General features: G+C 45.6%; 1 protein-coding gene and 1 long non-coding RNA gene across 3 annotated transcripts in view; one reads left to right on the forward strand and one right to left on the reverse strand.

Annotated features, from left to right (window-relative positions):
- The window catches only part of LOC137842691 (uncharacterized), a 57,761-nt gene that overhangs the window by 18,668 nt on the left and 22,269 nt on the right, over nucleotides 1-16,824 (forward strand). The gene's annotated exons all lie outside the window — the stretch shown is intronic.
- The window catches only part of CFAP77 (cilia and flagella associated protein 77), a 58,985-nt gene that overhangs the window by 17,224 nt on the left and 24,937 nt on the right, over nucleotides 1-16,824 (reverse strand). Inside the window, exons 2-3 of the mRNA XM_068657010.1 lie at nucleotides 7,464-7,563; nucleotides 6,690-6,918 (exon numbers count right to left, since the gene is read on the reverse strand). Of these exons, the coding sequence (XP_068513111.1) occupies nucleotides 6,690-6,918; nucleotides 7,464-7,563 (329 nt within the window). The remainder of the gene's footprint in view (nucleotides 1-6,689; nucleotides 6,919-7,463; nucleotides 7,564-16,824) is intronic.

The following is a 16,824-nucleotide window of genomic DNA, read 5'->3' on the forward strand; positions in this document are numbered from 1 at the left end:
AGTTGAAATAGTGGGTCTTTCACCCGTGTGGCAGCTTCAGGATCCGTGCCGTCAAAGCACTGATTACTCCGAATTTCTGAAGCTTCTTTACAGTCCTTGTAATTTGGATGAGGAAATAACAATATAAGTTATTTCACCGTGGGCAGCCAATGAGGCAGTGGCTTCTCCTAAGTGTCAGAGGATCTGTTATTTTGCTCAGAGGGCTCGTATGTATGGAACAGTAAAAAGAATAAAATCCATTGTAAACATGTACTTTAAAAGATTTATCAGATGCTCATAGCTGTACTTAGGAGCACACATGGTTACAAGAACACCAATTTGCTTTACTATTCCCTTCCAGGCCAAGAGTGAGATGTACACTTGTAACAATCCTAAATGCACACATGGAAACTCGTATCTTGCAGCAAAGACACCAAGACAGCTCATACCTATTCAATAACTGGCTTCACAAGCCGGAATCTGCACGTTAACGCTGGTCTTTTGGGTTGGAGATGCCATGTGGCTTACTTAGTTGAAGGTTATTTAAATTTGTCTTCAACAAATTTATTTCTACTCACTGGAAAGCCTCTTATCCTCTGAGAAATTCAGGAATCTCAAGTGGGATGTGGTTAGGGGACAGAGCTATTCTAGCCTGGCAGCCTCAAACTATGACTGAGACTGAACACTGCACAGTCTGCAGCCACCAACACCTACAAATGCAAACTGTCCTGATCAGTGTGCTGCTCTGCTTTCACTTGGAAGAAAAGCCCCCCTCCCCCCCCCCCCCCCCAAAAAAAAAAAAAAAAAAAAACAAACAAACAACAAACTAACACTGAACAGAACAAATCAAAGAGCCACGTCTTCCCCTTGACCTCCGGTTCGTGCTTAAATCTCTGGCTAGGTGGGGATATTATTTCATTTAAAAGGAAAAGATGCCAGTAAGGGGTAGAGATCTTTGCTTTCACATACAAAAAACAAAAAAAAAAGGATTCTGTGGTTATTTCCCTCCGAACTAGGTTTTCATTGTACAAATTGCAAAAGCAGAAGTTTGGAAGGGGGAAAAAGTCTACTTGTGGCAAGAAGTAATATTAAATGGTAATAGTTCTGGTAGAAATTCTTTAGCCAGCTCTGATCCACAGAAATAACTTTCCTATTCAGTGAAATTCAGTGAATACCAATTCAGCATTGGGTAATAAAGGATCTAAATCTTTACCCCTTTTTTCCCCATCTTGTGGCTGATGTTCAGGACATGAACCTTATGCCAAAACATGTCTATTTTCTGTTCATGTGAGAGCCTGAAGCAGTCAGACTGTTACAGCTGCGGGAAATAACAATGCTGATGGAGAACCAGCATCTTCACAGTGCACTCGAGATTGCATACGGACCTGTTACCCCTTCAAACAGAGCTTTGCCCACCTGGCACAAGGCAGCGCACTCCAGGCAGACGTGGTTGGGAGCTGTGCAGTAGGGATACATGCACAGCGATGTGAACACAGCCAGCCTGCTGCGTGTCCAATACAAGAGAATGATTCTTGAAATAGAAATTCTTATCTTAGCAACACGAGGATGGTGGCAGAGGCACAAAGTGTCTTTTGCTGTGGAGCTGGATGGGATGTGCAATTATCTGAACTGATGGGAGACCTATTTTTTTTAACTTGGCTGTATGTTTTTATCTTCATGGTGATTCCAGTCTCTATGTAATATTTTTATAGTTCTTGTCTGATTTTTTTTCTCTCAAACTTTGGTTTGCCCCAGTCTTTTGGGGGCCTTGTGGCTTTACACACACTTGTTCTGCTTCCAATGATCATGGATCAAGTGTGGGCTTCCTGTAATCTTTCTTTCTTGCCTGTCCAGCTTTCCCTTTTTTTTTTTCCTGGAACACCCTCTACTCTTCAGCATAGTTTCTTTACAGCTGGACTTTTTTTTTTTTTTTTTTACTTCTTCCTGCACCATATACTAATGGCCTGAAATGTTCTTTAAGTGTTTCAAAAATAAATTTACTAAAGCACTCCCTGTGCCAAAGAGTTGCTGGAAATATCAAAACAGCATTTGGGCAGCCTTTTGCACTTCGTTTTGGCTGCGTGCAAACATCATGGATGCTTTGGGTGGAAAAGCCATTTGCAAAGCACGAGTATGAACACTGAAAGCTCCCTTTTTGGGGAAGGTGAAAGATAAGGACAGAGCAATCAGTTAAGCCAGGAATCTGCAGGAGAAGCCAATGTAACAGCTGAGCTGTTAAAGGCCAGCGAGACGATTGTCAGCAGCGCATTAGGACAACTGCAAATGATACAAAGAAAAGAGGAGGTGCTGGAAAACCAAAGCCTTTGGCCAGTTGTAACAGTTCGTAGAGGAGAGACTGCAGTGAACAAATGCTTCAGAGGTGAGTCTGCAGAAGCATGGTGAAAGCAGCTGCTCAAGGACTAAGACCAGTGTTAGAGAATGAGAGGTAGAGTGATGGGCGGAGATGAAGTTAGAAGGAAAATGGAATGTGAAATTCAGGAAAGGGACGACTGAAGCGAAGGCAGGCAGTAGGGGGGACCCGGCAGGAGACGTGGGGATGACAGAGTGCCAGGGAAATCCTGCCAGCACACCCAAGGTCAGCCCAACCTACAGGCCAACTGCCAAGTGGATGGCAGCATGTCTGAGGCAGGGTTATGGCCATGCAGGGTTTGAAGGAGGTACAGGTGTGGGATGGCAGAGAAAGGCACGTCTGTGCAGTCCTTGTGCCCAGGAACACGATCAGGGATGTAGAAGGCAGAATTAGCAAACTTGCATTAGTGAAAGAGAAGCAAATGAAAACTTTTCATTAAGATCAGCCCTGGAAATGTTAACCTGTGATCATACTGAGGGCGTACTCTGTGCTGCTGTAATGTCTTTAGCTCCTGGAGATAAAACTTGTGCTTGGGCTACCAACTGTGTGCTAGTGGGTTTTGCCTTCAAACTCCTAGTGTGACCTTGTGTAAATCAAAATCTAAAATCTAGCTGTAGACAGCATCCATATATTTGTGCTTGTTTCTAGTTCCAAGAATGAAGATTTAATACCTGCTAATTTCAGTGCATGGTAGACTTCAATGACAGAAGGTGGTTAGGAGGCTAAATATGGGCTTGGGACTCTTTTGGGAGTTTTCAAATGCATCCAAATACCAAGCTGTATTGACACCAGCGATGATCGTGGAGGTCTTCACAGATCCTTTGTGTCCTTAGTTCCAGTCTCATCAAGACTCAGGCCCCTCAGTGCCTTGCATTCTCCGTTTTGTACACAAGGTCATTACACAAGGAGGATGGGGATTGAACACACCTGCGTGTAGCACTGTGTAGGGTTACTTTAAATGAAAGGAGAGAGGACTTGGGTCCTGGAGATCAGCAGCCCTAAATAGCAGACTTCTTTCAGCTGTGTAACTTGCCATGCACAAAGAGCCTGTGTGGATGGGATGGGTTGGGTTGGCTGCCTGGGGGAGGTACTACAAACTCTGAGTATTTTCCTTGAAAGAAAATCTGTAGACCTGTTTCCAGCAGGAATGAGGACTGAGGCAGGTAAAGCTGAGTGTGCTCACACTGCAGCGTGGTCATTACTGCAGTGCCTGGGCCCAGTGGGCACACACTCTTGCAAATTGTGGCTTGCACAAGGCAGCTCTTGTAGAGATCAGAAGCTGGAGCATGAATCAGAGGAGCCCAACCGGAGGGTGCCCCATGGGGGAGGCTGGGACCCTACCACATCCTCGTTACTGTTGACCTTGGCACGAGTGCTGCCTGCTGATGGATCGGTTACGGAGCTGGACAAGACCCTGGGGAACCACTGTATTATCTATTATCGTCCCATCAGTGCCTCCCCTGACCCCTCCCAGCTCTGCATGCCACAGGCATCAGGGAGGGAATAAATCTTTGTCTGATACTGAGAGAGAGAGGAAGCGAGAGCAGGAAAAAGGAGAGATGAAAAATGTCCTTTTTATGACTCTCACAACAAAGCTGGCCACATGATTCGTAGCAAACACCTCTCTGGGAAGAGGGAGGGAGAGAATGGGGGGAATCAGCAAAAAAGCAGAGCTGCTTCTCTCCCCTGGAAGATGCCCCTGGGGAATTAATAGAGAGGGGGCACGGGTGACCTTTGAAGGTAAATATATTGTGGAAGGAAAAAGGCCCTGGAGCTTCAGAAAACTCACACCAGTGTCTGTGAGGCTGCCTTGTGAAATGCCCTGTGCAGCACACATCCAACATTAGCGGGAAATGAAGGCATAAGTGATCTGCTGTGCTAGAGGGAGCAGCAGGGCCAGGACGTGATTAATAAGGCACTAATAGCAAACCCAGCATTTATCTGTGTTCTTTTCTATTTGGGATGATCCAGGAGAGCTTGTACTTGTGAGCCTGGGGACAACTCCTGACCTTGGTGTCTTTAGGACACTTTAAGTGCCTTTAGCACTGCAGCCTAGGGCCTGGGAAGGGACTGGAGAAATGATGCCAGCTGTCCAAAGAAGCTGCACCGAGGCTCTGGGTGCAGATGGGGAAGGTTTGCATCGGCACTTTGGGAGGCTCACAGAGCTCTGGGGATTGTCCCAGAGCATTGCACTGATCAGTACAGATGAATTCAGTGCAATGGGAAGGCGCTGTAGCTCCTTGGCTGTACCATTTGTGCTGTGCCTTGAGCAGGGGAGCATCATGCAGGCTCTGTTCTCGGAGAAAAAACTTTGATAAAGATCTCAGTTGCAGCAAAGTGGATGCTTTTAGAGGCAACTGAGTTCTTGGAGTCACGGAAAAGGACTGCATGCCACTGTTCTCTCCCCTTCTGTCCCCAGACAAGCACTTATCTTACAGCAAATGTGTTCCTAATTAGGAGCACTAAGAACCCAGTTATGCAGGGCTTAGAGTCCAAAAGCAGAAACAACTTAAATCCACTGACAAGCATGTCATTTTTAACAGGGAGCATCGTGTTAAAACTGGTCCACTGTGACTAGGAACAAGACCTGGGCTGGGGAGCGCTCACCCATGCGGCTGTCTTTAACTTGCCAGTCATGAAAACTGAGTTAAATTCCCCACTTTTACCCAAATGGCTGTAACAACTCCTCGGTAATCCTAGTAATTTGATTTTGTCTATAACGTGCTTTTAAAGTAAAGGGATAAATACAATCAGTCTGCATAAAAGGTAGCTATTAAGGAGAAGACAAGTTGTACAATAATAACTTTAAATTAAAAGCCCTTTCCCACTACTTCTGCTGTTGTGGGGTCTGCAGATTTTCCTTAAAACTTTTGAAACGTGCCTAGACTTCTTGTAGGCAGCCATTTAACCTCCGTTTATGAAGAAATAAAGCAAAATTGATGTTGATTTTGGTCTACATTGGGGGATACTTTTGCAACATAAAAGCCCTTTTGCCTGCAATTTACAGAGCAGCCCTGTCACATTGGTGAGGGCTGATACTGATAAAGATAAAGCTTTATAGCTGGGGCATTTGCAGCTAACAGCAAGCTAATGCTGCATTTTCATTTTGATGCAATTAATGTTAATGTCTGCTACGAAAATTGTCATTAAATACCATTTTAAAATCCATTCAATTTGCATATGCAAAGCCCATTTACTATCATGTAAAATACACAGTGCCGTTCATCATGTCTTTTCTCTAGAATTTGTAGCTGTTATTTTTCTGGTAGTGATTATTATCCAGCTCTTAAAATGAAACCTAATGTCTAGTCCAGACCTGTACAGAGCAAGAAAACTGTGCTCCAGCAGCATCAGGGCTGCTTTGGAGTTCTTTTTCAGAGGTTTTAGCGCTTGTTTGCATTGGGCTTACGCTGGCTTTTCCAGACCACCGTGCGCCCTCCAGCCTCCCGTGTGCTGCTGTAGAGGAGAGGCAGGCAGCCTAAGCAAGGTGCTGATGTTCTCCCCTGCAGACTGCCCTGTTCACAATTATTCAGGAGAAATCAGCATGGCAGATAGCTGGGAGCTGGTATGTGAGGGATATGTTAAATGGGTCACTTTAACCACTTCTAAATACTCTCTCTTTGAACCTCAGGTGGGGCTCGTGTATGCTAGGTGCTTTTTAAAAAATTTTTAAGACACTGCACTGCAACCCAACTCAGTGTGAAGCTTTAAATATCCCACTGTGCTGCAAAGCAGGAATGGGTAGGCTTCTGACCTGCTAGAGGGGTTGCTGGGGGAGCAGCCCTTGGGCTGTGCTAAAAAAAAATAAAGCCCCTGGAAGCAGAAGGGAGAGCAGGGAAAAGCTGCTTTGTGTTCATTCTGACTTACTGGAAGTTTCTGCCTGATGATGCAGGGTGGTGAACAAACAAATGGGAGAGTGGAATAAAGAACTTGAACTGATCCTTAAATGCAACAGAGTATGAACACGTAGAAATGCTTTTTGCTCTGACTCAGCATCACTTTCTGACCTGGGGAGGCAATTATTCTGGCTTGCAGATCTCCGCACTCCTTTAATGTCAAAGGACTTGCATTGAAAATATTTTTAAATGGTTCCAAGCACTTGGTGCCAGAGGTAAAATGGGGATGTGCTGTGGCATGCAGACTAGATTTAGGTAGCTGTTTGTGACATGCAGGTGGAATCAGGTGGCAAAACACAGAAGTGATGCTATGGTTCATCTGCTGCATGTCCAGGTTCAGGACACTTCTCTTTTGGGGACTGTACTGGCTGAGAGCCAGGGGAAGATGCAGATGAGAGTAGAAAGGGATAGTTCTGAGAAGGGCCCCAATTCTTGCCCCTTACCGTGCTGGCCTGCCGTAAGTCATGTCTGCAGGTACTTTGGGAGGAGATCTCCTGAAGCGACTGTATTCATCGTCTTTGCGCCGTATGTCCTTGGCCTTGTAGTACAAGTTAAATTCACGGGCTGTGGTGTAACCGGCCTTCAGAGCACCGCGGTTCATGGTGATGAAGTCCCGGGGCATATTCCGAGTTAAACCAGTCCTGGGCTTTATTGTGTTCCAGTGACCTATTGCTGGAGGTGGAAGAAGACATGAAGCAAGGAAAAAGATTAGGGTGAGCTGTTTGCGGAAGCAGGCTGATGCAAGCTTTGTGCATTGCACATGAGGGCCTTGTGTGGCTTGTATGCATTTTTGCCACAGCTTCACTGTGCTGTGATATTCAACATACCTCACCCCAATTATTTTCAGTTGGAGACCTACCCCATCTGAATTAGCTGTCTTCTCCCTCTCCACCCTGACTTGCTCAGCAAGTCTGATTTCATGGGGGAAATAATCTGAGACTGTAAGAGCTCTTCTGAGTTATGTAGCCATGTGTATTGCCCTTTGCAGATGCCGTACCCTTTTCTGTTTGGGCTCTGTGTGATCCTATAAAAGTTTCCAAGATGCTAGGGAAGCGTTAGTGGTCACCAAGCATTTGTTGTGATATTAATGAAAGTGGGTGAATGTTGGATTTCTTCACCTCCAGCTTGGCAAGAAGTAATGAGGAGCACTGGGAAGGAGAGTCCCTATTAGCATTAGGACATCGTTGCAGGTCTATGTTTTAGTGGCGTTGTCATACCTTCAGGGACTCCTCCATCTGTCCTTTCGATGTACAGCCCGTATGCAAAATCAAAGCCTGGCAGGGTATAGCAGTTTCTCTGGGGCTTTCCCAGTTCTGCCTGCAGAAGAATGAAGTTAAAGGAGAAGCATAAAGAACCTGTTTGATGAGCTAAACCTCCTGAAAATAAAAATATGTAACAGAATGTGACCATGAGTGTCAGCAGTGGTTCTGGCTCCACTTGGCATGGGTTGGGATCCCACTGCCTGGACACAAGGGAGTGCCACAGTGCAAGGAGGACTCACAGCCATGAGGCTTCACCACAGCTGAAGCATGAGGGATGCTGAAGTTCACACAGGTTCATACCATGGTTAGTTAGAAGTGACCTAGCCCTACTGGAAATAGGGATCTTGATTTAATATACATGGACTTGAAGTCTCCTTGTTTGGCTGATTTCTCCCTTGGCTTGGGTGCCCAGCTGTGATGTCTACAGGGGGAGACTGCAGCTAGACTTGACTTTCCTTTAAGTTGCTTCATTTCCAACTTGTTCATCTTCTTAGAAAGCTGGCACAAACTCCCCCAAATGCAGTCACACAACCACTTCTGCCTGGGAATAATCAAGACGCAAGGCATATTGTGGGTGGGATAAGAAAGATGAAGGGGGAGCAGATCCCGGGGTTTATAGCACAGAAAAGAGAACTTGAGCTCAATAACCTCATTTCTATTTAGTTTTAAAATGAACTCTTCCCCAGCCCATGTGTACCCCAGCCTGGTGTTGTCTGTGGGATTAACTGACCTCCCTTCACCCCTTTGTCTGTACCCTCCCATCTCCATGGTGAAGTCACTGCAGGATGTGTGTGTCTTGAAACCTTATTGCTGCTTGAAAGGGAGGCGGTGGAGGAGGGAAGGGATGAGAGCCTGGCAGCTTGGGGCTGTGTTCCTGCTGGGGAGGCTGCAGCAGGGCCAGAGGACAAGCTCTGTGCAACCCTGTGGCATGGCGTGGGTGCTTCGGGTGGGTTATTTTCCATGGGAAACCTGTTGGGGAGGATGGAGGGTTGTGGAAGCAGGGTTGGCACATCTTTTGGGGAAAATGGAAATGTTGAAATACTACTCTAGTGCTGCACACCAGTGCATCATTGAATGCTGGCATTGAAGTGACTGCTATTACGCTCCAGAGTGAACACTGGATCAAGAGGTGTTGAATCAAACGCAGTGCTTCCTGCAGGGACAGATTTTAACTGAAAATTATCCACTTCAAACACTTCAAACTCGTTGCTGTGGCAGGCCAAGGCTGGACAACAGCTGGTAAGGGATGCAGCTGCCTACTGGAGCTCCTTGTACAGGAACGTTGTCCAAACCCAAATTTATATTCTGCTTCCAGCCAGCCTTGCACAAACCCTGGCTGGGGCCTTGGACCATCCCCAGTTTGCCTGGCTGCTGCCAGCCTGGTGGCCCCTTTGCAGTGTGCCATAAAGGGCACTCACTGGCTGTGCACGATGCTGCAGTGCAGCTTGAGCTCTTTCTGCATCACCCTCAGCTCAGGTGAAGCTCTTGCTGAGCTTGTTTTGCCTGAATAGCAAGGGCTAAATGCCTGCCCAAACAGGCACCTGTCCAGAGGGCTTTGTGCTGAGGTCTCCAGAAGTTGCTCATAATTCCTCCAACTTTTTGCCTGGAGCCATTTTTTGTATGTTGTCTGTTTGGTATTTCTCAGCTCCCACCTCTATGTGCAGCTACACAAAGACTTAAAAGCTCACAGGGGCTGCAGACATCGTGCTGTGGGCACTGGGCTCCTCACCGGCATGTCCAGGGGTGAGCTGGTGCCTGCTTCAGGGACTTGTCCAGGCTGCAGCAACAGCTCTGCTGCTGCAGATCCTGGCAAATTGGCTTTCATCGTTGCCAGTTTCAGATCACTGGGATGAAATCCTCTGTGCCTGCAAGGCCATATACCAGGCCCTTCAGGTAAATCTGGGTGTTTGCTTCCCAGGTCTGCGAGGGAGGTGCTTCACCTCGGTCCCATTAAACCCACCTGCCTGTGATACTAGGCAGTGGGACACCACTAGGTGTGGTGTCCCTGTGACTTCAGGAGCATAAGTTCACCAGAAAATGAGTTTTCTGGACTTGCATAGACTTAAACTCCATCAGCTTCCTCGCCCTGCATGAGCCTACAGATCTTTTGATGTAAGCAGACATTAGTAATGAGCTTTTTGGAAGCAATCAAATGAGCTACCTGAAAGAATCTGTGCGTAAAGTGGTTGCTTCTCCCCAGCTACCTCCTGCAAACCTCCAGCAGGGGAAGGGGACCGTCCCTTGCAGATGTGTCCAGCGCTGAGCACAATGGGAGTGAGTGGGCTTTTAGTGCTACTGCAATTGAAATATCACACGGCAGCGCTAAACCATATGTGCATGCTGCGTGTGAGTTAGGGAGCTCACGCAAAATGCATAAACTGGTGCCAAAAATGATAAAGGAGCTTTCACTGTTGATCTATTTCTCCTGTTTTTACAGACATTTGTACAGGAGCTATTTTTAGGTGGGTTGTTGCTGATGTACCAGAGAAATCGTACAGTGCTCTTCAGAGGCACGAGGAAAAGCTGTTTCCAGGGGTCATGTTCTGATACTGAATCAGCTAAGCGAGGCCAGAAATCTGCTACTATGCTGAGGGTAGGAGAAAATCTCTAAGAAACTGCAGGAAAGGAGAGGTTTGTAATCTGTGGGAAGTGGCTTCCAGACCTTTGAACACAGAACTGTGTAGAATGGAAGAAATTACAGCATTTAAAGGTTCCCTTTTGCACAGCACCTGAAGTTAACACAGTTGGGTATTTACTCCATTGCAAAATTAAGGCATGCTGTTTCTGTTTTATGATTGGGTGGTGCTGAATAAATAATGCCAAAGGTGCTGGGTAATTAATTAAAGGAGAAAAAAAATCTGGTCCAATATGTTGAACGTGGAGGGAACCTGTGACTGAAGCAAACCAATAGGCTCAGAGGACTGATGATGCCAAGATTTTTTTTTTTTTTAACCTACAAAGGCAAAGAATGGGAAGGATGTAGCAGGAATGAATCTTGTTGAGTGTAATCAAAGCTTACTCTCTCATTCATAAATTAGCAAAATGCTGCTGCAGCCTCACAGGCTGGTTCCATTTGTTTGTCCTCAGGCAGTGTCGGTGTGCTGTGCCACATAGCAGTGGTGGGAGACAGCCAAAGTTGGTGCAGAAGGTCCTTTTTCCTTCCCCAGCTCCAGCACTGTTTGCTGTGTTCAGGTTTAGACTGTCACAAAGCTGCTTGGCTGGAATACAGATCTGTCTGACAGCTGTGCCCATCAGCAGACAACTTCATTAAACCTCATTAAGATGTCATTTCTCTGCCTTATTTCCCACCTCTTGGCTCTAATTAAAACCGTCTCTCTCTGCATCCCAGGCGGTCCTAATTTTCTCTGGGTACCTTCTGCAAGTCTTCTCCCTTTACGATCTCAGTGAGGAAAACCAGGCATCTTAAATACTGTTTATCTAGCTCATTCAGAAAAGACAACTCCAGGCTTTCTCCTGGAGCATTCCCAGCGTATCCTGCAGAGATCACCACCTCCCAGGGCTGCAAGAGATGTGTGCTGAGGCTTTGTTTGCTCTCTAAAACTGTCTTTAAGGACTCAGCTAGTGCCTCCTTTCCCCTTGAGCCGGGTAATTTTCATTTTTGAACCAGGTGTGTGTGTCTTGTGCTTGGAGAGTGCTGCTCCCAGCCTGGCTGCAGTGCGGTGCTGGTGTTTGGGCAGTGGGATGCCCTGCTTGGCTGAAGAACAGTGCTGGGTGCATCAAGCTCTCTGGCCCTTCCTGTGTAGGCTTTGATTTCTGCAGTCTCAGATTTGAGTGTTTAATGGTATTGGAAAACGTTTCTGCAGAGGAAAAGGAGGGCTTAAAATGGGTCCCTTTGTAAAAGGCAGGTGAGTTGCAAAGGTGCAGCAAAGGACAAAAATTTTAAGGATTACAGGTTTTGTTGCAAGCCTCGTGTTTTGTCCTCTGGTATTTATGATCATCAACACACTTCATTAATTTTCTACAGATGACTGAGACTCTGAGAGGGGTGAGACACCTGTCTGTGTACAGAGGGGTACAGCAAGAGATGCAGACGTGGATTTTTAATCCTTGCATCTCACGCAGCCCTTTGCTGGGAGGGGATGCTGGGCAGATCCACGAATCCCTTCTGCTCCAGTTCATCCAGGGCTGCCCTGTCCCTCCTCCGTGGCTCTGTCCTGCGGATGCCTGCAAACCCTATACCGGTGCATTTTCAACCCACCAGGCCTTGCTTCCTTCCCTACCTTCTGTTCCACTTTTCATTATACCCCCTTGTACAGTAAAGCCTCCCGTCACGCTGCCATTACTATTATTATTGCAGATTTACTGCACTTGCAGAGTGAAGTGATTGCGGTGACAAGGCCCAGCATTTTTCCCTCCTTCCCCCCGCGACAGCTTGAAATCAAGCCCTTCATTTGCATTTACATGATCTTGCTGTGCAGCTTATGAGATCGGGAGATTTATTTGCTACTTAGCTTGATGTTTGATTACACTCTAAGAAGGCAGTGAGCTACAAAGTGCAGGGATACATCAGAACTGAGCTACTGAAAGCCTCTGGGGGACAGTAACTCAACATCAGGTTTAGGTAGATGAGAAAGGGAATGTTCAGTGTTTTGAGAAAGGCAAATTTGATCAGTTTTTTAAAGGTGGAGGGGAAAAAAAAACTTATTTTCCATCTCTCTCAGAAATGGTTGGGAAAATAAGAATATTAAAAACATGTGAAAATCTGCATTTGTTAGTGCAGAAGAAATCCTAGCAGGGGCTGGTGGCTGCTGGGTGGTATGCCGCTAACCGCCTGTAACTTCCACTCCCAAGAAGATTATTAATAATAAGTTGGCACTTATCTTCGAAGCTTTTCATAAACATTAAAGGTCAAAGTCAAAGGAAGTCGTGATTGATGAAGGACCACAAGATCTGGCCCTGATTTATTAAACTCCAGAATGCGCTACTGAGCAATAATCCTGCTGTAGTAGCTGGGGAAACTGAGGTAGGGGATTAATGTGCCCATGCCTGACAGCAGAGGGAATGGAGCTTGGACTGGGGAGAACAGGGCTTTGGCTGGTGCCTTGTGTTCAGAGGGGGAGACCAAATTATTAGTCTCCCACAATGGTGTGTGGGCCTTTCAGAGAAAAGGGCAATGCTTGGTCAAAAAGCTTTAATTGGAATCATCTGGGGGTGAAGCTCAGGGATCTGATATCAAGACTCCTTTCACTACAAGTACTCCAGATAGGGTAGAGATGCTGCTAATCCAGAATACGTCTACACATGCAGTGTGCACTAATCTGCACTCCCAACTGATCCACACTGGGAGCACCAGCCTTATTAGACAGAAACCTTCTTGTCTCTGGTTTAAATGTGAAAGATTTTCCCCTCCAGAAACTGTTTTTTCCAAGGCTGGCAGCAGGAGCTTGCGAGGACGGATGGGACACAGGTGCCCCTGTGTTGGGTCAGGCACCAGTGGCACAAAGGGGCTGCTGTGGGCACTGCCACCCCGGGGTTTTACCCACACAACCCCAGCTGGCCCCATCCCCTCTTCTTTTGCTCCCCTGCTCGAGGGCAGGACCCAGCCCAGCGGGGTGGAATCACCAAAAACTAAGAGTTGTCCATGAGGGTTCCTGATACAGAAGAACAGATCTGAGGAAAGACACCCGCTCTCTGGTACAGTATCTTCACATGTGATCTGTTTGTAGTTCGCTTTGTCTTGAAAATTGCCATGAGATGTGCTATTACAATTAATCATTAAAGACTTAAGAAAGAGTATACCCCATTACATAAAAGACTCCGGCGATGATCTTTATCCAACTTGTAAAATGGGCAGACTTGATGCGACTGAATAATTTTCCTCTCATCTGCACAAAATCATGAATGCTAGTCATACTTTGAGCCTGAAGTGAACACTGTGAGACCAGCCTATAATTACCAAAATAGAAAAAAAGAACAGCGTTTCCTAATGAATGACAAGCCACTAGGTGGAAATCTAATTTGGTCTAATTAAGCAGCCTTTGTGAGGATTTGTCTTTAGATGAAAAGAGGGAGCCAAAGAGATCTAAATGCAAATGAACTCTATCATTTTGGTTTTAAAGGGCCAGACAGATATAAAAGTATTTGCGTGCACAATACTTTCACTTGTCTCCATGGGTGTATTCACCTTCTAGGTTTCCCCCTGAAAAATCCTGTTTGCCCCCCAATTCTGGGACTCTGAGCACTAGTCGCTGCTTGAGTTAGAATACAAGGTGCTGTTAGGGGGATAGTTTTAACAGTAGAGTATGAAAAATGCTAAATTTTTCTTTCTCTGTAACAGGGTTGCTTCTTTCTGCTCCTTGAAAATGGTTCTGGAAAAAAGCATCCTCTTTGCTAGGGAGTGAGATCCCAGGTCTGCCACTTTTGGTGTGTGGCACAATATAATTCTGGGGTCTTTGGGGGCACCTACTGGACCCTGAGCTCTTCCTTGGTGCGTCTGTGTCAGTATGAATTACTTCAGCACTGATAAATCACCACCACCTTGCCCAGTTGTGCTATTTCTGCTGATTCTGCTGACAGTCTCAACGCTGGGAGCAGGCAGCCCAGGTACAGCCCCAAAGGCTGAGACTTGCTGAGGTGTTTGACTGTAATTGAGATGGAAATATTGAAAACGATCTTCTCCTGCTCTATTAAATCTGCTCCTGACTTAAAGACAAATTTGTGTCTGTGTAAGGTTTCACGCCAGCGCTGAAGGTCAAAGAAGCATACGTGTTTCTGCAGTGGGTGTCACCGCTTGTGAAGTTCACATCAGCCTCTGCTTGCTCGCAAGCCCCAAAGAAGCAACGTGCTCAGTAGTCATAAGACAAAAGCTGCTGGCAGGAAGGATGCATTATTTGGGCTAAGCGAAGATGGGTGCAGCTCCTGATTGCTAGACTGAGATTTTACCCTCTTTGCATTTGACTTTCCAGAGAGATGTGGGGCCTCCAGACAGTGGATGGAAAGGATGTAGCTGGGTTGTCTTTTCCTGCAGGACCACAGCCTTGTAGATCTTTGTATTGTAACTGAGATCAAATTCTGGCAGAGAACTCTTTTGCTCAGGTTCTGTTGGCTTTAGTGGGAGCACTGGGGTTTAGATGAGAACAGCATTTGGGTGATTTGGCTGAGAGAACATCCTGTAAATGTTAAAGAGATGGGATGGCATGTTAAATGAAAACTTTCCTTCTCCTTCAATCAGTTACGACCTTTTCTCTGTGCTTTCTCCTTAGTAATATCTATTCCATAAGCCTCCCCATCTGCTACTCTGAGAAAAAATCCCTTTATGTTCTCAAGGCCAGATGTTTGAGTTTGTCCAGCACAACTCAACTCAGTGAAGCTGTTCCTTCAACTCCATACAGGTAGCTTTAAATTTTTTTCTCCTGAATTTCTTTGGTTTCTATCGAGCACATTAGGCAAAGTGCTGCCAGTGTAGCATCCACATTAAAGGAGTTGAATGCAAATGAGAGTTTGACTCTGGGCCTTCTGCAGCGGAACAAACATGGCCAAATTCCAAGTATAGCAGCATAGTTCCTCTGTGGCATAGATATCTGATCTTAGGACCAAATTTAATCCCTGTCTGCAAATGAGATGTTGGCTGCCTTGAGAGCTACCTGTCACTTCACAGCAGAATTTGCCTGAAGTTAATGTACTTGTGGTTCCACCCAGGACAAAATATTGAAGTATTTCAGGCTAACAGACAACTTGTAAAATTTGGGCAAACCCTTGGTTTTAGGAATCTGCTTTCACTGAAGGAGAAACTCTAATCTCTGATCATAGATGCAGGAACTTCCCACCTTGTCACCTCATGTACAGAATAATCTCCATTTTCATTAGAGAATAGGTAAAAGTTTTTGCTGTTTAAAAAAAAAAGGATGCTGTTTCTTTAATGTAATAAAACCTCAGCAGGACAGAATGTCTTTACTAGACTATCCCCCAGTATTCCCATAAGAAATCAAATATAATCCTATTTAAGAAGCTTTAAATAATTTTGAGCTTTCATATTGACTTATTAAAATGCAGCTTAAAAAACGCCTTCCTTGCAATCCCTTTACAAGGGTCAGGGATATAAAATTTGAAGAAATATGATTAGTAGATCAGTTGGAAAGATATATGCAGCCGCTTCCAATTTTATTATTTAAAATGCCCTTTTAGAAAAAAAGGTGATTCAGTAAAAAGTGGCACCATCTCACTTAAGGGATGAGTCCTTGGCTTTTCCAGCCCTATCTCCTGTCTACCGCGCCCAAAACATTTGCTTGGCTTTTCTGAGACCTGAAAAGCACTTGCAGCTGGGAGTGAAGAGATGGTTTGTGTCCTCGTATTGTAGTAAAATACGGGCTTATCAGGCTCTAAGCACAGCAGTAGTACTTGTGCCCATCCACTGTTTAGCGCAGAAGACAGTGAAGGTAATAAAGAAATAAATATGCCCCAAAGGCAGAGCTGTTGTGAGCATGGGTACAGTTTGGCCCACATTGCCTTTTATTGCCTGGAAACTTTAAATCAAGAGGAGCTCCTGTAAACTTTCAGATTTTGGTTGGAGTGGGATGCGCCCCTTCACTTTCTAAACATTGCATGCTCACATAGAAAATCAGAGGATCAAACAGATGTTGTTCTGCTGACCCAAACTCTTTGCAGCGTGAACTGTGTTTTGTCAGAGTGGTGACTGCAGACTCAACCAGTATGTCCCTGGGATCCTGGCACAAATCTCCTTACACCAGTTTTCAGTTCCCCGTGTTCGGTCCTGTTGACTTGGGAAGAATGTGAATTGTAACCAAGAGCATTTTGGGCGCATTGCTAGAAAAAAATTAGCTTAAAGGTGCTAAGCAGAGAAAATTGAGTCAGTTACAAGTTGTCCTGAGCTTCGGCTCCACGGGTCTCCTGGGATTAGCAGGGTTGTACGGATGTAGATGATGAGACAATTTGACCCCCCACTCTTGAAGTATATTAAATACAATGAAGACCCAAATTGTGCTGTCAGTTAGACAGAACTCCTATTAAGCACGGAGGGTCTTGTGCTACTGCAAGAATCTGCCCAAGTCATTTGCTCTGTCCTACAGCAAAATGTATTCAACATGCTGAAATTAAACCGCAAAACCTAGTGAGCAAAATCACACCCTGCCCATTACACTTACAGCCAGTTACTGTGAAATTCTAATGTGTCAGACTCTTTCTCTGGGAAATAAGGTAGCTAATAACTTTACTCCTGCCTAAGGCTGGACTTTGGTCAAGGCTGTCAAGGCTTCTATGATTTTCATGTGTTTTTGAAAAAATACCCGTGATTCTGACACATTGGGACTTGCGTGTGAGCAGGCAGGGAGCTGTAATA

The sequence above is a fragment of the Anas acuta genome, chromosome 20 (genome assembly GCF_963932015.1).
Source record: "Anas acuta chromosome 20, bAnaAcu1.1, whole genome shotgun sequence".
NCBI lineage: Eukaryota > Metazoa > Chordata > Aves > Anseriformes > Anatidae > Anas > Anas acuta.